The sequence below is a fragment of the Anoplophora glabripennis genome, unplaced genomic scaffold (genome assembly GCF_000390285.2).
Source record: "Anoplophora glabripennis isolate ALB-LARVAE unplaced genomic scaffold, Agla_2.0 scaffold326, whole genome shotgun sequence".
NCBI classification, from domain to species: domain Eukaryota; kingdom Metazoa; phylum Arthropoda; class Insecta; order Coleoptera; family Cerambycidae; genus Anoplophora; species Anoplophora glabripennis.
Genome location: NW_019416758.1, coordinates 470,639 through 498,283, shown reverse-complemented (window position 1 = coordinate 498,283; position 27,645 = coordinate 470,639). Strand labels below are relative to the sequence as shown.

General features: G+C 32.5%; 1 protein-coding gene across 1 annotated transcript; it reads left to right on the top strand.

Annotated features, from left to right (window-relative positions):
- On the top strand, positions 1 to 27,645 carry LOC108907542 (serine/threonine-protein kinase PAK 3). The gene is made up of 10 exons (XM_018711274.1): positions 1 to 152; positions 326 to 594; positions 10,521 to 10,689; positions 14,124 to 14,293; positions 14,356 to 14,651; positions 14,707 to 14,884; positions 14,943 to 15,144; positions 23,021 to 23,136; positions 23,332 to 23,550; positions 23,672 to 27,645. Exons 2-10 carry the CDS (start codon positions 331 to 333, stop codon positions 23,756 to 23,758), a joined length of 1,701 nt encoding a protein of 566 aa, XP_018566790.1. The 5' UTR covers positions 1 to 152; positions 326 to 330; the 3' UTR covers positions 23,759 to 27,645.

Genomic DNA, 27,645 nt, shown 5'->3' with positions numbered 1-27,645 from the left:
TGGTGGTCATCATATATGAAGTTGCTGATATTTAGATATGGATTTTGTACATATCTTTATCTAAATTATCTTAATTTAGACAATTTTTAATTCCCTGATAATATTTCAGTGCGTTTAGTGTATTTTAATAAAATTGTGCCTGTCATATTAATGTAAGTAAATACATTTGTAAAAGTCGCTTTCCAAATGGGTCTGACGCATACCGGCGCGCCCATTGAAAATATTTTTTTCTTTAGGTTAAAAAAAATAAAGGCAGCAGTAGTATTGCCAAATTCCATTTGCTCTGCGTACAATTTATAGCATTAATAAACCATAAATGTTTTAGTAAAAATGTCATCCGACGATGAGAAACCTCCAGCACCCCCTGTCAGATTGACATCAAATAGGGGGACTGATTTGGTTAACAGTTCTATAGCTGTAGACAGACCTCTTCCTAAAGAACCAGACGATGTAGATAGAAAAAAGAAAAATCCTAAAATAAAGAAAACACATAAATTATCAACATATTCTTCGGATAAACCAAATATATCATACCCAACCAATTTTGAACATACGGTGCATGTCGGTTTTGATCCTGTATCAGGAGAGTTTACGGTGAGTTTCAATTTATTCACTTATAATGTAGTGGTGTAGGAGCTTGTTTTTATATTCATTTAGTATTAATGAGAATATTTTGTTACAAGCTGCCTTTAAAAGTAAGTAAAGAGGTGTTTTACACAAATTTTTTGTTTAGTTGCATTTAGATGTAGTTTCTATGGTGTTTAATCTTTTATTTTTTTCTACGCATGCTAATAATATTAGTACACATTTTCTAGATCCGTTTAATTTTTTACTGAAACATGTTAAACCGAATTCTTTGAATACGTGTTAACATGTCTTAGCGATCCCAAGTCAAAATATTCTCAATATTCTGTATTTACCATCAATTTTACCAATAAGTTAAAATGACTTTCTTAAAAATAGATTCGAAATATAAATTTTTTTTGTTTTCTACTGATATTGTTTATTGGATGGTATGAATTGGATGAAAGAATTCATAATTTGTGTAGAAAAAAATAAGGACAAAATAGTACTGCCATTGATATTGGCAGTATGTCATTCATTGTCTCAATGGTTGAACAATTTTCGGATTGGTTGGTGCATCATCGGTTTAAACTCCTTGACGTTTTGAGGGGTATATCGTTCTCTTCTGAAGAAACTATTAAACTGTTTCAATTATATTTTTAACAAATGCAATATATGAAGGGTCGCTGAGAAGTTTGGACTACCAGCTGTATTATCAGTTGGAAACCAAAATAAAAGCAATTTACGTCAAAATGTTAGAATATATTAAAGTTACTGAATCTCTGAATACCAGTTTATAATTATCTATCTATAGCAACAGTGAAATCTTCCTTTGACAGTGAAAGAAGAATCTTGCAAATGTATGGGTGTGTAATCATAGATCTTACTGCTAATATAAGCTGTTAAGTTAAGGAATGTAATAGTATATAAAAAATTACTTCCCAAAAATTTCTAAATCTATATTGCAATGGATAGTAATATTTTTTTATATAAATAAATTGAAAATACTTTATAACTTAAAAATATCGAATAAAAATTCTCGAAATCGATCTTTCGAAAACCTCTTAGTTTTTAAGATATATATTTTTTTTAATTCAAAATTTTGTTACTTGTCACAGATCAAACGGCAAAATGTTGCAATGTAATGTTAATAATAAACAAAAATGTGAACTAATTCACAAATTAACTAGTATTTAGGATAGAAAAAATTTTAATATATTGAGTAATTCCATAAAACATTATGTGATATTAAGGTATCTATTTATTTAATCTATAAGCAGCTTGTTAGCCATATGGGTACAAAATTTAAGGCAAATATGTTAAAAATTTTACTTATTTATGGGATACCCTTAGGGCTGCCACCTTTCAAAAAGAGCAAACCCGGAGATTTTTGAAAAATTTTATGAAATAAAACATTTTTTTTTTTTTTTGAGAAAAGTAAGTATTATTTATTTATTGTTTAATAAGTAAGTAATTTACGTTATATTTATCGCTGGCGCTAGAACCAGGTCAATTTTTAAAATCATATTTTTTAGTTATAAAAGCTTCTTGAAATTGAAACATCTTTTATTGCTCAGGTTTTTCCAGAGATTTAAAAAATTCCTGGCAGGACATTTTATTATTAATTTTTGCGATTAATTCCAATTTTACCATGCCACCCCGATATATCGATGTTAATCCCGTAGTCCGGATATGCACCATACAAACCCCCTAGACTCTGGATTAAACCCGGATATACCCTGTATATTTTATTGCAAACATTTATTAACTTTAAATAATCTGTACCTAAATGTTTTGAACAATCATACCTTTAAGAAAAGTTAGTGAGAAATTATTAAATTTTCTACATAGTACAAATAATTAATAAAATGTTAGGCATGTCTTAAAACAGTTAAGGCTAGAGGTGGAGAAATATCATTAACGGTATAAATTGAGATATCGGTAGTGCCTCATAGAAACTATAGATATTAATAACTTAAAAATGTACGACAAAGAAATGTGTACATAGATTATGTTTATTAACGTTTATTATTAATATAAACGAAAAAATAAACTAGTATACAGGGTGTAACTAAATAAGTGTAAAACATTTAAGGGGGTGATTCCTTATCGAAAAAAAGATAGGATCTTTCATATCAAGAAACTTCATTGGAGCATCCCTTGTTAAGATACAGCCCCTTAAAGGGGGTACAGAAAAATTGTTTAACAATTTTTTTCACAAGCACTAAACAAGTTACAATATTGAAATTAACCTGACATTTTCTACTACCAAAAAGACACTTAGCCAGTAATTTATTTGGTTTACCCCATGGTAGTAAGGGGTGGAAAACGCAACCCCTAAAATTTATTTCCAACGTAATTTTTTGTCTTATTATTTTTTTACCATTTAAAAAATTATTTCCGATAGCCTGTTTCATTCTAAAAAAAAATGTCTCTTGAATTTTTTGCCCAAATTAAACCAGTTCGCAGTAAAAAATTATTTTACGAACAACTACAGAGATACATCGTCATAAATGCGGACTGGATTTACTGTTATTTTGTAGTTACTACCTGCATTAAATGATTAAAGGGGAATAATCAAAACTAATTTAATAATAACAAAACATACAACATGTAGAAATCATAGTAAATGTTCAATATGTCTACCTTCAGACATTACGCATGCGTCTAGACGTCGGCGCATTGAGCCACGTATTCGCTCAAATATTCCTGGAGTCTCTCTAATTACCCTGCACGCATCGATAATGCGGTTTCTTAAGTCCTCTACATCGCGAACAGGAGTACGATAAACCAAATGCTGCAAATGGCCCCAAGTAGACAAATCCAGAGGATTGAGATCCGGGGATCGAGCGGGCCAATTCTGTGGTCCTCCTCGACCTATCCACTGATTTGCATATGTTTCAGTTAAATGCTGACGTGCTACTTGACTAAAATGGGCGGGAGCCCCATCATGCATAAAAACCATATCCCTTCTGACGCCCAAAGGAACTTCCTCCAGCAGTACGGGGGGATGCACTTTTCTTAAAAATTGAACGTATGCCTCACCATTTAATCGAGGAGGTAGAAAATGAGGCCCAATTAAATAATCCCCAATAACTCCGACCCACACCTTAAGAGAAAACTGTTCTTGATGGTTAGTTTCGACAATAGCGTGATGGTTTTCATCAGCCCATATGTGGTAATTATGAAAATTAATAATCTTGTCCCGAGAAAAACTACATTCGTCTGTGAATTCGATCGTCTTCAGAAAGTCACGATTTCTTCTAATCATTTCCAGCATCCAATTGCAAAATTCAAGACGGTTCGGAAAGTCTCGCGGTAACAGTGCCTGTACTCGTTGCAGATGGTAAGGGTATAAGAGATGTTCCTTTAAAATTCGAAATACCGTCATATGATCAACATTTAGCTGGAAAGCAATCTTTCTAGTACTGGTAGTAGGTTGTTCTTCTATCAAATTAAGTACTGCTGCCTCAAGCTGTGGTGTTCTTACTTCTCGATGGCGACCACAATCCTGCGTTCTTTTGTTGAATGAACCATATTCACGTAATCGTTGATGAAGTCAGACAAATATTCTATGTGAAGGATGCTGCCGTTGAGGATACATTTCAGCATATCTTGTAGAAGCTTCTAACCCATTCCCCTGCGACAGACCGTAAACGTAATGCATATCAGCCATTTCCTCATTTGTGTATGCCATTTTAATAACAAGTGAATTATTAAAGTAACAAATTAAGAACAGAACAATACACAATTAGTATTACTTCAATTTCAAAAATTTACAAACTGACAGCTTGATTCCAATTTAATTGTCAGTATCGCTAATGGCGGCCTACTAGATAAATTAGTTTCGTATTTTCGTTTTATGGCGATATGTATCTTGTTCGTAAAATAATTTTTTGCTGCGAACTGGTTTAATTTGGGCAAAAAATTCAAGAGACATTTTTTTTTAGAATGAAACAGGCTATCGGAAATAAATTTTTAAATGGTAAAAAAATAATAAGACAAAAAATTACGTTGGAAATAAATTTTAGGGGTTGCGTTTTCCACCCCTTACAACCATGGGGTAAACCAAATAAATTACTGGCTAAGTGTCTTTTTGGTAGTAGAAAATGTCAGGTTAATTTCAATATTGTAACTTGTTTAGTGCTTGTGAAAAAAATTGTTAAACAATTTTTATGTACCCCCTTTAAGGGGCTGTATCTTAACAAGGGATGCTCCAATGAAGTTTCGTGATATGAAAGATCCTATCTTTTTTTCGATGAGGAATCACCCCCTTAAATGTTTTACACTTATTTAGTTACACCCTGTATAAAGCCTGTTACAAATCTGAGCACAAACACATATGAGGAAGGTCAAAATTAAACAAAAACCATACAAATGCACAAATGTAGATACTATTTTAGGTATAGGTATCTGGTTTTTGCTTTATCAGATACATCTACGTTCATAGAGATTGTGGATTATACAGATTCCTGTGTCCAATATTCTCTTTTCTATTCAAATAGTATCGACAGTATCAACAGTGAGATTTTATTGTGAACTATCAGTAGTTGTCCACCTCTGGTTGAGGCTTATGTTCAAGTATATTTATTATAGCTGTTTTACATTGACAATTTATTGATGAATAAATTGACGAAGTTCTTCATGAATTAATGCACAAATTTATTGGTAAACAGTGTAGTTTTACACTGCTACAGACTTTGTCAAGTTTTTTGACGCATGAATCAGTTCTACCAACGAATTATAGAAGCAAATAAATTTCAAAAATGTCACCTTTCCACTCTATTGTATTGATACAACAGCGGTACCGTTTTGACACATATTATATAAATATTAGTGTTTGTAAGTAACAAATCAGTAAGAACAATGCAAAACTAGTACGACACCACACAATTATTTACATATTCCAATAACATAACCTCATTACTGATCTGAGGCTGGAAATCTGTTGTGTTGGTACTTCCGAACTTCACTAAGAAATTGACGAAAATTAGGACATGCTTTAATTTGTCAAGAACTTGATGAATAAATTCATGAATTTATTTGACAGCTGATTTGGTGCATTACACTTGTTCAATTTCTTGATGAAGCGACTTCATGAATTAATTCAACAATAAATTGTCAATGTAAAACAGCTATTAGGAATTTAGTAACTGTAGTAATAATTTTCTGTTATTGCACCTTCTATAATATTAGTAGGTATCCATTTTTCATGCTGCACTGTGAGGATCTCGATTATCTTAAAAGATACAGTTCAGGTCAAATCAGGGCAATGATGCAAAATTTGAAGACCAATTACACAGCCCCACAAAAAAAAAAATATCGGATCTGGTATTCAGACCCATGCATTTCTATGTATTTTTTTCCGCTGAATCCGAATCTGCCTTCAGATTTGGCCCAACGGGTCTGAGTTTTCGGGAAAATTCAAAAAACAGGTCAAAATTCACAAAAAACATAATTTATGATCGACGAATGTTATAAAAAATCAAATTATTGTACCAGCTCACTAGACGTATGATTTTTCACTCGTTTAATTCCAATTTATCATCATAGAGTCAGACAAGCTGGTCCAAATTCATTCAAAAACAGAAAATAGATTAAAAACACCATATTCATGGCATAATTCGTGTTGCAGAGTTCTGGATCCATATTTTTATCCACCCACCCATTTATGAATTCATACATCTTTCTATCATCCACCTGTACCACCTATAAAACCCACCCATCTATCCATCTACTTTTTGTACTGAGAGATAGAGATGAGATAACATCCTAAAAGATTGAGAATGCAATAAAACTTGTAGAATACTCTACTTTCTAAACAAAAGAAAACGATATCTACAAATCATTCTTATTTTTGTTGCTATAATGTGTTCTCTTTTCTTCAAAGGATCTATGCAAAGGGTTACACTTTCGTTTGGTCCTTCTATTTTTTGTTTCTCTTTTTAACAACCAACAAAAATCGGCCATCATGTTTTCATCCCATCTTCCTTGATATCGCTGTTCTATAACATTCATATCCTGATGAAATCGTTCGCCTTGTTCTTCGCCAAGATCCAAGATTTTCAGGAAACCAATCCACATGTGAATGAAAGAAGTGCAACTTGTAGTTCATCAAACATCCCAGATCTTGGAATTCTTTTATCATTTTTGATACAATTTCTTCGTATTTAGGACTCTTCTTGTTTCCTAAAAAATTTGTCGCTACAGCTTTGAAACTAGTCCAAGCACTCTTTGCCAATGCTACTCATTGTAGTGATGAATGTTGCATCTTTGAACAATGTCCTAATCTGAAGTCCATCGAATACACCTTCTTTCAATTTCGCCTCAGAAGTATTTGGAAATTTTCGACTTATATAGGGCGAAAATTCTTTTAGGAAACCACAAGAGTCCTAAATACGAAGAAATTGTATCGAAAATGATAAAAGACTTCCAAGATCTGGGATGTTTGATAAACTACAAGTTGCACTTCCTTCATTCACATCTGGATTAGTTTCCTGAAAATCTTGGAGATTATAGCGAAGAACAAGGCGAACGATTTCATCAGTATATGAAGGTTATAGAACAGCTTTATCAAGTAAGATGGGATGATGGCCGATTTTTGTTGGTTGTTAAACAGAGAAACGAAAAATAGAGTGACTAAACGAAAGCGTAACCCTTTGCATAGATCCTTTGAAGAAAAGAGAACACGTTATAGCAACAAAAATAAGAATGATTTGTAGATATCGTTTTCTTTTGTTTAGAAAGTAGAGTATTCTACAAGTTTTATTGCATTCTCAATCTTTTAGGATGTTATCTCATCTCTATCTCTCAGTACAAAAAGTAGATGGATAGATGGGTGGGTTTTATAGGTGGTACAGGTGGATGATAGAAAGATGTATGAATTCATAAATGGGTGGGTGGATAAAAATATGGATCCAGAACTCTGCAACACGAATTATGCCATGAAAATGGCGTTTTTAATATATTTTCTGTTTTTGAATGAATTTGGACCAGCTTGTCTGACTCTATGATGATAAATTGGAATTAAACGAGTGAAAAATCATACATCTAGTGAGCTGGTAGAATAATTTGATTTTTTATAACTTTCGTAGATCGTAAATTACGTTTTTTTGTGAATTTTGACCTGTTTTTTGAATTTTCTCGAAAGCTCAGACCCGTTGGGCCAAATCTGAAGGCAGATTCGGATTCAGCGGAAAAAAATACATGGAAATGCAGGGGTCTGAATACTAGATCCGATACTTTTTTTTTTGTGGGGCTGTGTTGTTTTTTGTTTTGAAACTGAAATTTTGATTTAGACTTTTTTAAAAAAGAAAGATATGGACTTTTTAAACTCAAACATTATTAGGATATTTTTTTTGTGGAAAATTCAAATATGTAGTCGTATTAGTCAGGGCACCTATCACGACAGATGAACAACATTTAACTTTTGTGTTTCTCACGGATGCCATATTGAATTTTCGCATTATTAAATTTAGTTCATTTTTGTTTTTATTTCATTTACAAAGAGGTGCTTTGAATAGAAATTAATTATTATTATCTAAAATTCAATTTTGACAGTTTAGTTAAATTTTCATCGAGGCAAACAAGTCACAATTAATTAATAAATTTGAAGTTTGGGTATCCCATGATGACAAGACATTAGACATATTTCAGAGACTACTTCGATTTTAATTTTGAAAATTTGGACATCCGAAATTGCAATAATATACAGGGTGTTCATTTAAAATAACGTAGATGACGTTAACTTCTGGTATAACTGGAAGCATTAGGTGGATGCCATTATTTTAGTTGAGAAGTGCATACCCGAAAACACTATTGCCCAAATTTTCAAAATTAAATTAGAAGTAGTCTCTGAAAGACACCCTATATGTATATCGTTCTTTTTCACAAGAAAATTTTGGTTTGAGTTTCATAAGTTTAAATAATCGGAATCGATCAAAACAGAAAAGCGAATCGTATCATATGACACATCATATGATTAGAGGAGTGAGCTAAATTAATAAATTTTCCCTAAGAAAAACAACAATTGATTGTTATTTCTCCATTCTGACAAGCTCTATGGCTAATGCGACAACATATTTGAATAATGATATTGTGAGAGACTACTACTATTCGAACTAATATCAACATTTTCACTTTTTGTACATAACTTCAAAATAAAAAAAGATGTATTAAATTTATCTTTGGTATATTATAGGTCATCAGATTTCCCCTAATTTGAGCTACCTTGAATTTCTTCTGACAGTTAAGGTCGCCATAGTGTGGCTCGAAAAACGGGTACCTACCTGGTATACATTAATATACACAGAATGTTTCAGAAAAATGAAACACTTTATTTAGAGATTCCTGGGTCAAAATAGGGCAGTTGAACTTTAGTCAAATATTGTTTGCAATCTACATGGTGTCAGTTAAAAAGAGAAATTACTGTTAATACAGTCAAATATCCCTTAATGGACCCCCCTCCCGCCAAGAGACGGACACCTCATATGAAGCAGTGGCGTCTGGTCTCGGCAGCTTTCCGTAAGAATTGCATTGTTGTTATTCTCCTTTGGGCTGACTCTCTTTTTTAGCACACATATGATCATATTTTTTCTAGAATAAATATAAAATAAATAATAATGAACGCCTAATTATTTAAGGTGAATCTTTGCTGTTAATTAATAATTACAGAAGTGAATATTAGGCAGGTAAGTCAGGGCCAGCTTAAGGGAGGGAGCCTGTATAGAGCTTGTAGTCCCGGGCCTCACCATAGGTTAATCCGGCCCTAGGTAGGGTGCAGATTGGCTGTGGGGATATCTCGATCTCATTAACTAGTTGCTTTTGATTTTCTATTTCATTAGTTTATTCGGTTATACCTTTATGGGGTACGCGACCTTGAAAATGGCACATGGAAATTTTGACATCATATTTTGGAAATATAAATGTATTCCATTTTCCACTAGAACACCACCCTTTGATATACAAATTTGCATGATCCCGTTAATGTCTCCAAGAGAGATTCCACTGCATTTCCAAAACTGTTGCACCAAATCATGTTGAAAATTTAATCACATTGAATTAAATTTTCATCATTCTGGTTTAGTGCAATAATTTTTTTAGTATTGCCAAATATTATTTTTTTAACTTTGACACCCTGTAGGTTGAAAAGGAGTAAGCAATATTTAATTATATTTAGCCAACCCTATTTTAACATAAGAAATCTTCCATTAAAGAATACTTTTTTCCATCACAACCTATAATAATTCACATCTCATTTGTAAATTTTGTAGATGGTTGCTTTTTGGCTAAAATATAAGAAAATAAATTATTAGTTAACCTTAAATTAGGTGCTAAACAACAATTGGAAAACCAGGCTTAAACTTTAATCTATTCTTAATCAATGACCCTGTCTGGCAGAAGTGTTCACAATATAAAACTTTTTTTGTTTGAGTTAGTAGTAGAAAATTTTACTTGCTTTTAAACAAATATAACATTCTTCATAGTACATTAACATCTTATAGCATATGGGGGAAGTCAGAAATATGAAATTGCATCAAGGTTACCCGTTTTTTCTGTTATATTATTTTTCATCTTTTTAAATTTCAATAGAATAAATAATTTAATAGATACATTATTCTGTAACAAAATTCCTTTATCTTTCTCATAACAATGTATTTGTAAAGCTACTTATTTTTTATAATAAAAAGATCAGTCAGAGAGTTCATAAGAAATGATTAGTTGAAATAAAACAAATCATTTTTGATATTGTTTTTGCATCAATGACATTTATCGATTGATGAAACGGAATAAAGAGGGTGAATATTTTTCCTTTTAAACATTTCGAATCTAACTTTTTAAAAATATTTCTGCAGCACTAATACAACTGTTAACTATTTTAGAATATATTCTGATGCCTTGCCATTTTTTGTCATATTTAATGATTTCCTGAACTGTAATATTTTATTTTGTTATAGGGTATGCCAGAAGCATGGTCCAGGTTGTTAATGAATTCCAACATTAGTAAACAAGAGCAAAAGAATAATCCTCAAGCTGTGTTAGATGTTCTTAATTGGTATGATACAAGTTCAAAAGAACCCCCAGATACGAAGTATATGACTAAAACTACCACCACCACACATTCTGGTGAGTGAAAGAGTCAATATTTCATATGAACTATAAGATATCCATTTATCATAAAACGTGTTTGTAAATTGAATTGATAAACAGTGATAAAACATTTGTAGTTGAATTAATACATTAGCATATCTTTAATGAAAGAAATGACTAATTCATGAGGTATTCTGAATTTTAAAAGCATTACAATTTGGAATTTGAGTTCTTTTTAAAACATGTACATTTTACTGGTGTCTAAAACCGAATGGACCATATTTCAACGGTAGCTTTCTTAAAAGAAAATAAACCATTTAGATTATCTTCCAGGCCTTAAAAACATTTTTAGTTTGTTTTTTATTTTCCTAATTCTGTTACTTTTTAAGACATTTCAATGAAATTTTGTATAGAGGTTTTGCATATAGGTTTTTAGAGGGCTGAAGATGAACGTAAGTCACTGATTGAATACCGGAAGAAGGCTTTTGTTCTTTTATGTACTTTTTTTTGTTTAACAATTTTAAGAAAATGCAGATATTTTATAGAATAACATTGAAGTTCCTGTAAAAAGAAGATATTTTTATGTTACTAAAAAGCATCATTTCAGATTCCTATCAATGTTTAATACTTATTATGGATGATATAAACTAACCTCTATTCAAATATTACATCTCATTAGATAATGAGAGGCTTACTTGGAGTTTCATTAGTAATTAGTTTTTGGCCCAAAATATGAATTTTGGAAAGTTCGTCCAACATTCTTTTATGAGAATTATGGGTTTCAAGCGTTTTGATAGCTGACTTCGAAACCTCTTCGAATTTTGAAGTTCGCTCACCTTATGCTTTGAGACAAAAGGAATCAGCTCTAAAAATTTTTTGTAACATCGCTGCTACACCTTGTATTTAAGAAGAGGGTGAACTTTAATTAGATTGAAATGCACGTAAATATACTAAAATTAAATCTATTCTTCTCTGAAACAGATTAATTAATAGTTATATGTATAGCATCCAACTCGGTAATCAGGTTTACTTACTTAAATGTCATATTCAAACATTAAAGAGTTTTAACTATAGTTAACTGTGCTTTGACATTTTCTCAAAAAATTAAACATTTCTCTCTTTGTCTAAATATTTTATGTCTTACACGTTACTCTCTTGGTCTCAGAATTTTCGCTTTTTGGAACATGGGTATATAAATAAGTGTGGCTGTACATTTTGCAATAACTATTTAATTTAAAAGGGAACTTGAGATATAATTTCAATTTGTGATTATTGAGGTTAGAGGTACGTACTTAAGGCCCTATGAAAGTACAACAAAATTACTTATAAAATTTTGATGGTAATTTTCGTTAGAAAAATGTGAATTTTAGTTAATTTATGTACGCCATTATGAATAAAAATTATAAAATAAAAAGGTTTATATAGGGATATAATATTGTGAGTAAAATTATATTGATGCGCATGCGTATTAACTGGTTTTATGTGGCACCACTTGTTAAGACTGATTCTATGTTGTGAAATTTTGAAGGGACCTATAAAAATTTTCATTTATATGTTCTGTGCATATGCAATGTTTTCCCAAGAATCTTATAAATTTCTTGACGATATCCCTATCTGCATGTCTGGATTTTCTTAAGGTTATAAGATTATGCTTTGTTTTTTGTTTTGTTTATGTATATCTTTCTGGACAACGGGCCATAGACCACCGACCACTGACCACAGGTGGTGGAGATGGTAATTACTCCAATTTGCACACTGCGCAATTTCTCGTGCAGATTCTCATAAAAATTGTTTTAAAGTTTTGACAGAATTCTTTTCAAAATTGTTTGATTTGTTTTATGCATGCAATTACAAAAATAACATAGAATATAATTATTCCAAAAATTTTGTAGAGAATTGTTGATAGTGTCATACGGCCTTTAAACCAAAAGAATTTTCGTGATATCTAAGGGCTTCGCCAACCAATGGGCTGGGGGGGGGGGCAAGATAAGAGAGAGGATGGGAGAAATATAAATTATAGGTAGAAATGGGTACAATGAATTAATTTTTTTTAGAAATATTTTTAATAAAACCTTTTTGATACAAGAAAAAAAAATATATAAATGACTAAAAAAATAAAGAAATTCAACGAAAATTGTAAAATATAAAAAATTGGTGCGTTACATACAGGCTGTTACAAATTCGCTTCTCACTACAGAGATCTCGAAAACGGTAAGAGATAGGAACTAGCTTAAATGGGGGCAAATTTGCGTAATCAGGGGACCAACATTATGCCTCTAAAAAATCAAGGCTAACATGATCAGTTTTCGAAATATTTGAAAAAATCGAAATTTTGGCAATCCGTTTTTGTTTCATTTCTGCCTTGTTTGAGGTGATATTGAAAAAAAAAGAACACTTTCTCATGGCAACTTATCGAACTATGGTACACTGTAAGTGTCGTTAGACCCTGTGAAATCCATCTAGTTATTTAAACTACATATTACCACCATACGTTATTATACAACATTTATTATTATTAATTATTACCATCATTTAGTCATACAGAATACAATACAATTTTAATTTTATCACAAATTAATTCTTAAAAATGCCAACTGAATATTATTCTTTAAAAAATTTCAGTAAATGTACAAAAACATTTTCGTTTTGGCAAAGGTTGAAAATGAAGATCAGCATAATATTATCGGAATTTATGATACCTGTAACCACAATTATGAAAGAGCATGTCAGATGTATTTGTATGAATATCCTGAAAAAAAAAAATAGATTGGAATTTGTTTAAATTTTGAGCACTCGAGAAGCCTAGAAATAACTATGGACATGGGATTAAATCTCTAATAATGTTCTACTTTAATGCGTGGTGGTAATAGTTTCAATAACTAGATGGCCGCTCCGAAAACTGAATTCGTGCATTTAAAAGTGCTCTTAATTTCAAAATCTTCATTATCTCGACTTCTGGACCACATACAAAAATTCGATTCGATTTCTAGGCACCTGCCCCCCTTGGCGACGTGATCTATCAAGTGGTTAACTCTAGCTCCTAACAAGAAACTCAAGCTCTCTGTTGTCAAAATCGGCCTTCAGCCTCATTTAAGCAAAAAGGAAGCTAAATTGTACAAAAGTAACTTGATCTAATTTAGTTTGTTTTCATTTTTTCTAAGAAGCTACTCTTTAAGTAAGGCCTATTTATTTCCAGACACCCAGGACATGTATTTATTGAAGTTTAATACAAAAAATACTACAAAATTTAATTTACTAAATGAAACATTGAATAACGAGGTGATGGTTGACTTCTCATTAAACTGGATGTTACTGAAACACTTGAACTGATATTGACGACTTGAACGTACAGACTCTATAGATCAGCTGTCATTTTCATGATTGAAACTTCCTTTGAGAACTTCTGTGTATGATAAAAAAAGTAAAAAAAAAAATCTGTCAGTGTTGTGACATTGCTTACTAATACTTAGGTTCATCACTGAGTCGTGTGTCAAGTTCAAGCCCCAGTAGTACAACCCCTACAGAAGCCGAAGGGGGCCCACAATCGTACCACAGTCCAGCACATGCACCTAGTTTGGAAATTGAAGATGAAGCCCCACCACCGCCTATTGCTAGCAGGCCTGAACGTACCAAAAGTATTGTAAGTAGCAGTTACATAAAATGGGTAATGCTAACTATTAAAAAAAATATTTTTTTTTGCAGTACACTAAGCCTATTGAGGAAGTTCCACCAGCTAATACGAACACTAGCACTCCCCACAGCCTTAGTCCAGTTCAAACAACGCCGACACATGCCGCTAATTCCAATACAAACAGCACTTCCTCAGCCCCACTTCTTGATAGAAACAAGAATCAAGCTGGCCCCGAAATGTCCAGAGCAGCATCGGAGAAGAGAAAAAAGAAAATGAGCGACGAAGAAATTCTAGAGAAATTAAGAAGTATTGTCTCTGTAGGGGATCCGAATAGGAAGTATACGAAAATTGAAAAAATTGGCCAAGGGTAATATAATTTTACGTGGTGAATAAGGTATGACTGAAATGGTTTTCTTTTTCAGGGCTTCGGGTACAGTGTACACAGCAATAGAAACAGGCACTGGTATGGAAGTCGCCATTAAGCAAATGAATTTATCACAGCAGCCTAAAAAAGAATTAATTATTAATGAAATTCTAGTCATGCGAGAAAATAAACATGGCAATGTTGTAAATTATTTAGACAGTTATCTAGTTAATGAGGTAAATACTGTAAGTCAATGTACTTAGAAGCGAGGATTAACAGTTCTTCATGTTTCAGGAACTCTGGGTTGTGATGGAATATTTACCAGGTGGTTCCCTGACTGATGTGGTGACGGAAACCTGCATGGACGAGGGGCAGATAGCAGCTGTTTGCAGGGAGGTTTTGCAGGCCTTAGACTTCTTGCATTCTAATCAAGTTATTCACAGGGACATCAAATCTGATAATATTTTGCTTGGTCTTGATGGATCGGTAAAACTGAGTAAGTCACTTATTACATTTTATAGTTTTTCGTTACACACACGCACACGCGCGCGCGCGCCCACACACACACACACACACCCACACACCCACACACACCCACACACACACCCACACACACCCACACCCACACCCACACACACCCACACACCCACCCACACACGCACACAGACACAGACACACGCACCCACACGCACCCACGCACGCACGCACGCACGCACACACACACGCACACACACAACATATTTTTTATTAGATTTATTAGATAATTATGATGATTTCCTGTTAAACAAAGGTTTTATTTTTCATTATAATGTAGGTACATGGAAATTGATTTCAAAATTATTATTCTGATAAGTTTGAAAACCTTCAAATGAAAGTTAACGCGACGCTTCTTTATGCTAGACATCAGTTATAAATTTCTACAATACAAACACACTTATTACCCTAGCAACCGCCTTGTAACTTGATGTTTTTATTTCTCTGGCATGTCCATATTATTTGTGAAAATTGCTTTTTAAATGAAATGATAAATGAAATGAATGAAACTGGTGTAACGAAAACCGTTGAACGACACACTGCCCATACATAAATAACGTCCTTGGTTGATTATAAACAGCGATATAGAGTGGGGAGAATGCTCTTACAACCTGCGCGAGCGGCTAATAACAATGGTCGCCATTTTGAACATCATGGTTGCCAACACAGATAAATTTTAGGGAAATTTAAATAGGAACAGGGAGAGGCAAATTTAAAATGCAATACCAAAAATAAAGATTCAAATTATATGAGCAACATTTTTTATTTTAATAGGTTTTTTTCAGAAATTGGTAAATATCTAAAAAAAATTCTATTTTGAAATATAAAGATAAACTAGTATAAACAAATAATAATGATTTTACATATTTTATTTATTGATGATTAAATAATATTGACTTTGTTGTTTTCGTATTAGATGTCCCTGAATTTTTTTAGTATATTATATATTATAATTAAAAAATTTTATTCGCATATATGCAGAAACAACACTTTTCGTTAGAATTAATAAATGACTTTCATACGAGTGATAACACTGTGCTCTATTAAACTAAAGAACATAGCTCTCCTGCACAATTATAAAATTGTTGTACCACAGAAGCAACAAATACAATCATGAAATCCTTTTCATGTGGCAATTTATTTTCAGTGAATACTAAAAGTTGTCTTATTGCGGTAATTCTGAATATTTTTTTTTAATTTTATCAGGTGATATACTGAAATAATGTAACATGTAAGCTAAGCAATATAGTTATTGGTTGGGGTTGGAGACAAAATACATGTAACGTGTATAACTCGCATAACCTAATTACTGTTTTTTCTATGATGTACATACCTATAACTATGTTCGGTTTGAAAAAACTTTATACGTTTTCTCCTTGTGCTGCTATCAGTACTTATAGAAGTATCTTGACTAGATGACAATTCACCAAAATAATAATATACACTGCCAGGGAAAATAATATTTATTTAAAACAATTATTAACAAAATATAAAACTACCAATGGTTCTGGTTAAGCTTAGAACGCTCTGCCGTATCATCTAATGACATCGATGAAGTAAATGGAGCATTATTTTGTATGGTATGTAATGTTTCAACTGAACTTGTGGATGGAGCTTCGGCTTTATTAGTTAAAAAGACTTCTAAATTTGGAACTGCATCAGGCTTTAGGCGAATTTGACTTCCAGTATTCAGAAAATCTTTTTTTATTTCTCTGACCATTTAAATTCGTGATCAAGTCTCAGACTTTTTATCCATTTTATAAACATATCACCCCTCGGAAAGCTGCAAGATTATTTAAACAGTTGTTGCAAGAAATAAATTCATAAAACCACTCTTACCGATGAAATGTAATTCCTTTTGGTTTAAAACGCCTTATGTTAAAGAGCACCCCTTCAGAGCATACGACATAACAAAAATAATAAAGGATAAATGTTTTCCTTAGTGTGGAAACGATGTAATGAATATTAAAAAACGTCCACAGCGCCAATTTGCCGCTCCAGGCGTAAATTATATGTATATAAACAAATAGTAACTAAAAAATAATTCACGAAACATAACCTTCCTCACTCCTCAAAAATCAAAACAAAACAAATTCGTGTTCATAGACAATGACAGTTCATGTTCAAAATGGCGGCACTGGTAGTGTCCCTCGAAAATAGGATGTGCAGAAGTCAATGAGCCTTCTCCCTACTCTATATCTCTGATTATAAACCTCGGCTATGCTACGCTACGCCTCGGATTACAAACTCCACCTCGCCCGTTATTTACTTGTTACCGGCCTTGTAACGTTAATAACTATTTCATATTACTGTAAATGATGGTTAAGTTGTAATAATAAAGCTGCTTTTGACTTTTAAAAACATAACTTCAACTTCCGTTGTAAAAAGTGCCTCTTTCATGTTCTCGTTCATATGATGGTTTTTGTGGATAAGGTTCAGTCGTTTCACTCCACGGGACGAGTAAAGCAACATTTTTGACTTTGTCTAAAGTGATAACAAAAAATGAAGAAAATAACGTAATATCAAGCGTTACGTAGTAAGTTGCTGTCATTCAATTATTTGATTTTGGGTGTGACAGTTCAGTTTTATTGTCGTACGGTTATTGTCTTAAGTGTGCTAATTTTAAGCGGACAAAAGTAAAGCAACAGTTATTAATTTTATTTGTTATTTTCGATATTTGTTCTTTTTTAATATTTAAGTGAATAATTGTTAATCCTACAATATTAATAACTTTTCTTAAAATGCCTAAAGGTATGCCTATCAGTACTGACTTAAAGCAAAAAATATTAAATGCGTTTAATAACGGGAAGTGTCAGGCAGACATTACATGTCGGTTTGAAGTGGGCAGATATGCAGTTTCAAGGATATTGTCCAAGTTTCAAGGAACAGGACATTTAAATAATATGCTGAAGTCGGGCAGACCTAGGAAAACATCAGTAAATGACGACAGATTTATAAACGCATTTGTCGCCCGGATTCATAGAAGTCAGGTTCCAGAATTATGGCGGTTATTGGAAATTTAAACGTCTGTGAGCCCACAGTTCGTAGATCAGTCGAAGGGAAGCTTTCTGTTTAATATGGGCGACGATTACATTTAAGATTTACGAACCATTTGGATAAAAGTTTATTTCTTGTCATCTTCCAATTTTAAATTGATAAAAAAATGAAAAATGCAAAATTGGCAGTTTGTTGCTTTACTGTTGTCCAATACTGTATATATATAACTACACTAAGCTGAACTATACTCCGCGGTCAAAATTATAGAGAGTGACTCGGACATAATATAAAAGCACTATTACCATAATGCGTATAAAATATAAAATGATTTTTATACGGTTCAATATTATTTATCTTTGTGCCGCTAGACTAAGTTACACTGAACGTCGATCTATATTCTATCTCTGTCTTTTGCACTTGGTAGGGAATAGGGAAATTATTTTTTAGTGGGTGTAAACGGACTTGATTTATCCGTCCTGAGAAACGTCATAGCATAAGCGTAGACGAGGGGTCTAATTCCATGACTATAACAGGGTTCGCAGCGGCCGGGAAAACCGGGAATACCGGGAAAAGTCAGGGAATTCGTTATTCTTCATAAAAAACAGGGAATAGTCAGGGAATTTTAAAAATATTCATGAAAGTCAGGGAATTTGATGTTTGCAACTGGAAATTTTGTGAAAGCCGGCCCTGTGTTCTTGAAAGAGAAAACTATTTGTGGTTTTGAAACCTTTATAAGAGGTTCTTAGGGTATAAAAAAGATTATGGAGTCCAGTCGAGAAAAAATTTAATGCATAAACACCAATTAGTATGTAAAAATGAACTACAAGTGACCTGGATTTTATTTTTATNAACTGGGACGTTTTAAAATGCTGTAATAATTAAAATGGATCAAAGTGCCGGTTATAGTATACCGTAAAAAATATTAGATGTTATGTTTTATTATCTTTTTTCAATATTTTCTATATCTTGTTGCCTTTTACACAGACACGCCAATGGATTTTCGTTCCCGGCACGCTTCATCCCCCTTACTAGTCCAAAAGCTAGCGATGAGTCACTCTCTATAATTTCGACCGCGAAGTATAGGCTGTAAGTTAATAATTTTGAAAACATATACTAAAAATACTTTACAAAAATATATGTGCGATAACCAAAAATCCATGCAAAATGTATCTAAAAGTTTGTCCAAAAGGTTGTTGAAAAAATAAAATAATTCGTGTGTTGAAAATTTTGAAAATTGAAACTGTGGTAAACCCTCTAGGGCAGGGGTTGGCAAGTAATTTTTGGTGGAGTCCGGATACTTTTGAAAATTTTAAACGAGGTCTAGAAAAAAACATATTGGTTACTAATTTTTTATTTTAATTTGCATTCCCAAAATACTGTGAAATACAATAGATAGTCATATTTGTATTAAAAAGTCAATGGAAGAAATTACATTTGCGGTCTTAAGCCAGTTTTTTTAACTAACCTACTAACCATTAAAAAATGATAAGAATGTCACTCAAATGTATTGTTATCTACAAAAAAAAATATGTTTTAAATAATTTGAGTAATTATACTTTCAAAAAATTTTTGGCAGTCCAGATTTTTACCTACCGCGGTCCAGATCTGGACCGCGGTCCGCCAGTTGCCCACCGCTGGTCTAGGGGCTTGTGAAGAACTTATTGCGAGTGACAGGGACTCTTTCGAAGGCACTAAACTCAATTCAAGACTAAACTGGATTCAATTGGGAGTGACAGGGACTCTTTCGAAGGCACTAAACTCAAAACCAAATTGGATTCAAAAACTGAACGGCAACTCTGCTAGAGAATGTACAGAATTGAATTGACTGAATTCGAGAACTGAACTAAACTGGAAAAAAGTATTTATACTATTTTGTGCCATAAGGGCCTATGTAAAAAAAAGAATTGCGTCGCAAAGAAACAATTTTCTAGGTGTTGGATATTTACATGAAAATTATTTTATTTTAGTATGTGCCTCTGTCAGGTCTACATTATATTCTTGATTCATAATGAAATAAAAAGTCCTTTAAATTTAATTGAGCACTAAAGCATTGTTACAAGAATATATTAGTAGGCTAATTATAGTATATTGTGTAATAAGTGCAGTAAGTTGTCTATTACCCACGAGAGTGGAATTGAGTGTACAAACAAAGTGTGTTAATCCGCTCAAGTGGGCAATAGATAACAGCAGGAATTGCAAATACATACTATTTTTTATTACGAATGCTGTGAAGTCTTAGGGTCCAGAGGCGAAGCCCTGTTGAGATCCACAGATTTTTATTCAGTTTAGGTTGACGTAAATAACTATCAACTGTCATTTAAGTAAAAGTTACTTTTTGAAAGTAATATTTTCGAGTGTGTAGGTATTTAAATTTTGCGTGTTTTATTATTAATTTGTGGGTGACAAGTATGATTACCGCATGCAAATAAATAGAGTAGGCAAACAACTATTTACCAACCTAAAAAAACAAGCGAAAATATAGGACCTATCCCTCATGAGTAATAAAAACATACTTTATTTTAAAGTTGACATTACTGTGATTATGAAATTGGTCTCTAGTAACTTGTGGTAACTACACGTATCTTAGACTTTAGCAACATTGCATCAAATATTCACATAAATGAGATAGATACATTTATGTTCTTCCATGGGTCTGCTTTTCATCTAACCTGCAGTGGCAAAGGACCCTGCACAATCCTTATGGAAAGTGGCTTTCGGCAAATCTTGTTGAAACTTTGCTATGTGATAGTTCTGATCACAGGGATAAAAAGTCTCAATGGGCACAAAGTCTGTAAGTCCTCTCTTTTGGATAGTATAGTAAGAATATAGCAATGATTCTTTTTTGTAAAATTACATTACATTCGTAGTAAATGGACCCTTTTCGATTGTTTAGAGATGTTTTCAACTTCCGTTTCCGATCGGAAGTAGCCTATTCGGACTGGAAGTCAGTTTTTTCAAATAAAATAGTAATTTTTTATAGTGGTTTTCGAATCAACACCGAAAAATGTGAAACTTTTGTTTAAAACGTTTTTTTCTAAAATGTGTTTCTTAAGCCTTAAATGACCTGTGAAGTTGACCTTGTGCCGATTCCCATAAAAGGTTACTTCCGGTTGAAACTGGAAGTTAAAAATATCTCTAGTCGATCGGACAAGGACCATTTACTACAAAAAAGAATCATTGTTGTATTCTTATTATATAGCATAAGAGGAAAAAAGTTCAACTTTCAGGGGACTTAGGGTACAAATACGCTGGAGCGCCGCTCGACGCGACGCTTCAAGATTAACTGATGTATAGTTAAGCGTCAAAGAATGCTACAAACAAGACGATTTATTTTATTGTCACAGTTGCAAAGATGTTCTCGGACAGCGAGGATGAAATTATTTTTAATAACGCTGCTTTGCGTTTAATACTACAAAGTTATAGAGAATATTCGGTACACCCGACAAACAGAAAAAGGAAAAAAATGGACAATATTATAATCTTTTCCTTCAATTAAAAAACCATCTTGCACGATTTTTCGAATATCTCAAAATGGAGATAAATACGTTTAATTATATACTGGAAAAACGATCAACGATTATCTAGAGCCCAAAAAACGATAGAATGTACTTTTGGAATAATATATTCAAAATGGCGAATTCTTTCTAAAGCTATAGAAATGGATGAAAAGACTGCCGACAAAATTATTAAGGCAATATGTATTTTACATAATGTAATTATTGACATAGAAGGGTTTCCAAGGCATCTAGCATTAGTTGAAGAAGATCACAACTTGGCACAAAGGGCATATCATATATCATAGCACTTGGCATATCCAATCATGCAAAAGCAATACGAGATACTTTTAAAGATTACGTAAATAACTTTCCAATTAGATATTAATAATTAAACTGATTATTTGTGATTGTCACTTTAATATTTTTATTATCTTTGTAATAGTACTACATTGTAGAAAATAAACAACATAACAATAACAAGTTTTTTTACATTCTTCAACTACTTCTGCCCACAATTTATCAAGAACATATCTATTCCGATGATCCTTCTATTATATACAGAACTAATTATTTGTTCTGTGTCCATCATAAAATCGACCTGCACACAATGGATGCAACTCAAGACTGACACGCTTCAAAAAAATCGTGAAGTATCGCTCCCTATGTCGTTCACTACATCGCAACGCTTAAATCCTCACTATGTGCAGGTCCATTGAAATACATTATACTTTTCTAGTGAATCGGCGCTTGGCACGTGGAGCGGCACTCCAGCATATTTGTCCCCTTAGGTCCAAAACAAAGGATTTTCAGACTGTGCCCATTGAGGTTTTTCATCCACGCGATCAGAACTATCACACATCAGTTTAAAAAAAATTTGATGAAAGCCACTTTCCATAAGGATTGTGCGGGGTCATTTAAACGATTACTTTTCAGTACCTATTAGTAATTCCACAGTTATACTATGAATATATATACATGTATATTTCATGCATATAATTTTTCCTTTAGTTTATCAGACTAAATAGATAGTTTATCGCCACGGTAGCGCAGTCGGTCGAGAGTGCGGTGGCAAGCATTTCTCGGCTAGGCTTCCTACTTTGGTCCGGGTTCGATCCCCGGTGTCGGCACTAGCAATGTAGATGGATAATGGGTGTTTGTCCGCGTTTTTTCAAGTGTAGCCCCCCTCCGCACAAGCCTTTGGCTTTGGGGGTTGTCTCATTTCTGTGGTGTGTTTTATGTTTTTTTTTTTTTAGTTTATCAGACTGACCCCAAATAGTATTGGCTTTTTTTCTTTATCAGATTTAGATCTACAATGAAACAATTAACATATTTATTTGATTTCAGCTGATTTTGGTTTTTGTGCTCAAATTAGTCCAGAACAATCAAAAAGGACAACAATGGTAGGGACTCCATATTGGATGGCCCCTGAAGTTGTTACTAGAAAGCAATATGGGCCTAAGGTTTGTAAAGTATTTTATCATTTTATAGACATTGCCATATGTTTTTGCTCTTTGTATTAGTACACTCTCATTTTCTTGTAAATTACTAGTTGCTGTTAAATGAGGTTTTAGATTTTTGTTATTTTGACATTTTTTTAATGATTTTCGATAAAGTATGAAATAAGGTTTGTAAATTAAATATTTCTCAATTTTTAGGTAGACGTTTGGTCTCTAGGTATTATGGCGATAGAGATGATAGAAGGGGAACCACCTTATTTAAATGAAAATCCGCTTAGGGCCCTATATCTCATTGCCACACATGGTAAACCAGAAATTAAAGAGAAAGAAAAACTTTCACCTGCCTTCCAAAATTTTCTGGATAATTGTTTGGAGGTTGATGTAGATGCGAGATCGTCTGCCCGTGATTTGTTAAAGGTAAGTTAAATTGTTTAGATCACATTTAATTTGCATTTAAAATTACAACAACATTTTTAATACAAAGTCCATCTTGAGCCAGTGTCCTTAAGTGAGACTTTTAAAAAACCTTCCATTTCAGCACCCATTTTTGAAGACAGCTCGTCCCCTTGCGAGTTTAACTCCATTGATTTTAGCGGCAAAAGAGGCTACTGCAAAACAGCACTAGCATTAGGAAAGCCACAGTTGGCTAATGTACTATACATGTGACAGACTATATCCCATGTTACTAGAAATGCATAATTTTATGTTATGAAATATACCATGTATTATATAATATATAGTAATAGATTTTAATTCAATTTATTATTCTCGCTTTGCAGTTCTAGTAATATAGGTTGTATTTTCTTAGGGACGTAAGCATTTTATCTATAGTAAGTTTGGCTAAAGAAAAGTAAGTGATAAATATTAATAGAGGTGGAAAGGATGAGAATTGTACATTATTACAATATCTATTGAAACTTGTTTACTTACTTTTTTTTCACCAAGTCCTTCTATGTTCATATTGACAGGAGACTGTGCCTAATTTCACAATAAGCGCATGTAATAACGAGGCATTATTTGTATTGGTTTGTGTAGCCGTCATCTAAAGTGGTGGCCTTTACGATGATTAATGAAAACTATAAACCCAGGTAGCTATAATGTATATTTACAAAACAAATAAGTTATCGCAATTTAGAGTTCGATAGTTAATTAACTTTTTTTTAAGATTTGTTTTATTTTTAGTATGGTGGATCATAATATCTAAATTGTTATAGTTGTTGCAGTTGCCAAATTACAATAATACCAAATTAAAATTATTACTTTGCAAAATCTTACGAAAACTTCAAGACTTCGGAAACTGTGATCAAATTAATCCGATTATTAAAATCACTGATATTGTCGTTTAAATAATGAACCAGTTCAAGTTAAAAAAAAACTCGCAAAATAATCAAGTTGATCAGATTTTAATCATGTTTCGATTTTTTTTTACTTGAAATGTGTAGGTTAAAACTTGAAACGGATTAGCTATTTTATCTAAATTTAGGCCACAGAAGAAATATATCCCCTGTACAGAATTTATATCCTATAAAGCCATAAAGTTAATATGAATTGAGTGGCAATGATACAAAATGGTACATAGTGGACTGAAAGAATGACGAAGGTAGGGAAATATTTGTTGCAGCTATAATATCAACCTCATCCCCATTTTCCTCCCTGCTGATCGTGCTGATCGTGAAAATGTTGATCACGATACTCCCCAACCTACGCAACTGCCTCGAACGGCCCAACTGCTCTTACTTCTCATTCTTGTCCTAAAAACAAGCCATATGTTTTCTCACGTTTTCAAGGGTGCTGATCACGACCCCCAATCCTCGTAACCCTTTTGTTCAGGCCAAAACTACCCCGAATCTGATTTAGTGGAAGATTGAGGCCAATTTTAACTGTTTGAAAGGGATTCAACACCCTCGATAACGGGTGCTTATGCGTTCTCTATACAGTACTCATAATTAAATGTGGAGCGGTCCATATTTAATAGAAGTCAGTGGTGTGCCTTGCCACCAATGTTTGCCAAATTTTACTTTCAAATGTAATCAATTCAAGCCTCAAATATCACCAAAGTGAAAAGGAAATCACCCAAAATGTGAAATGAATACATAATATTTATTTCTTAAATTAAAATATGTTCATTAGAAGCAGATCTGAGCAGTAAAAACACAACAATGTTAACTACAGTATAGACTCTTTAATCCGAATATCCACTAATCCGGCCCGTCGAATGCCCGTTTCAGTGGTCCGAACAAAACTCTTTAATTCGAACAAAATTCGGTTTAACGTATATAGTTTGGAATATAGAGTTAGACTACATAATAAAAAGTAACCGCTAAAAACCTAATTCTCCAGCAGTATCGAGGAAACCCTTTTATGCGAGTCAGAACCTTTCTTGATTAGATCTTTTTAGTTGAAATATTATTGCCATGCAAACATGCCGCAAAAAATAGCGCGTCACACGTTAACCCTTTTGCAAAAAGTGGATATTCCAAATAAATTGGTTTTTTTAAAGTCTTCTTTTTTATTTTTAATAAATGCATATCCATATTTTACGATAATGTTTGGTTCTATTGTTATTTTTTGCCTTCTCAGTAACATAAAATCTAATTCATATTATATGTATGTACATAAACATAAATATCTATACGTACATATTTACTATCCAGTAATCTGAAAATATCGGTAATTCGAACTTATCTCTTTAAGCCCGTGTCTTAATTAGTTCGGATTAAAGAGTCTTTACTGTATTTATGCCAGAGCAGATGATTTTATTTGACTTAACTTAACAAATCACTTGATCAAGGTTACGAGGAGCGACTGTTCATTTTCCTTTATTTTATAACAAATTTTATACAATAGTATATCATGAATGTTGAAGAGCAGAGGAAAATGAAAATATTTTAATTTCTATACTGCCATGGAGGCTACGATTTTAATAGTTTTTACTTAATTTTGACTTTTCTATTCCAAATGTGTGGTCCTACTGTACATAACTAGTGATAATTTAAAAGAAAATACATGTAACGTAACTAATACTTTGCACATTACTCAAAAAACCCTAAGGAAATATATTCAAAATTAACTTAAAAGTTCAGTATCAGACAACTTGGATTACTGAAATTAATGGCAGTATGATGTTTGATAACAGTTTGAAATCCTGCATGAATATCAAACTTCTAGTCAGGGTGTACTTTTAAATTCTGTCAAACTATCAAAACAACCTGATTTTAAAATCAGTTGATCTGATTTGACCAACAATGAAAAAATTCTGTAAGTATATTGAACTTATTGTAATTATATTTAAAAAATTCTGGTAATTTTATTAACATTACAATATACAGGTATACAAGACAAGAGCATTTGTCTAATTATTGATACTGCCCACAGTTTTAGAAAATAGGCTACCTGCGGCCATGAGGCAGCGCCGTCGATACCCTCAGATCTAAAAAAGCGTCTCAAAAAGAGGCAATTTGTTATTTAAACTATTATAATAGGGTAATACATGTAATAAATACTAATGATAAATGCGTAATTTGTCAAATCTAAGGATGTCGATCGCTACACCCTTTGGATCCTGATGGCCTAAAAACTTCAAGATTTGTGGGCAAGTGTCGGCATGGGCTCAAAGTAAGCACTTTGACTTATCTCGTAGCTTAACTTATAAAACTAAATCATGTTTTTTGCACATTAAGACAATTGTGTTGGTAAGGTGTTGTTAAACCACATAGTTTCTCCAGCAAATATGGACAGTAAAACAAAATATTTTCAAGTTTCAAATAATGCTTAAATTAAGATTCCAAAAATGAGACAATGAGTACTTTCTCAAGATTCAAAGACAGCTGTTATTAATCCATCTGATCTGATTAAAATTTTCAAAAACGTTTTTAATGTTCATTTTATAAAATTCTTGAGATATCAATTTACGTTTAGTTCATCTTAAGGGCCACCATTGCCTCAATGCTATTTATTTTGCTTTAGCTTTATTGATTAGAGTAAGTTTATTAAACTAGGCAGTTCCTATTTTAAATTTTTCCACATTTAATGTCTGTGTGCCAAAAATCGGTTGCTAAAGTTATGAACTGATAAAATAGACATTCTAATAAATATGTGTATTTGTCTTGCTCCATATTTATTTATACGTTATTTACAAAATGTACCGATATGTTTGCATATAGACATTTAATAATTTGTACTGATTTTAATATGTTTGTTAATAAAATTTGTACATAAGTAATTTTACTATTGAGCTTTCATTACAAAAGTATTGTATATTTATTTTTCTAATTCTACTAGACCTAACAGGTTTTCTTCGTTTTTTTATTATATTTTGTAATAAATTTAGAATGAAATATATTATAAAACAATATAAGAACAAAGAAGTATAGAGAGAATGAGAGTATGGCTGTTCAATTAGTTATAGTATTTTTGCACTAGTATTTATGAAAAAAATATAATGTGATTGCGTAGATATATTGTCGCCAATGAAAGATGGTAGCGAGTGAAAAATAAATCATTTTATAATTA

What these genes read in the sequence shown, in the direction of transcription:
- LOC108907542 (XM_018711274.1), top strand. Translation starts at nt 331, where the DNA reads ATGTCATCCGACGATGAGAAACCTCCAGCACCCCCTGTCAGATTGACA. An exon ending in TGATGGATCGGTAAAACTGA is followed by an intron (nt 15,145 to 23,020) that starts GTAAGTCACTTA and finishes ATTTGATTTCAG; the next exon opens with CTGATTTTGGTTTTTGTGCT. An exon ending in GAAAGCAATATGGGCCTAAG is followed by an intron (nt 23,137 to 23,331) that starts GTTTGTAAAGTA and finishes CTCAATTTTTAG; the next exon opens with GTAGACGTTTGGTCTCTAGG.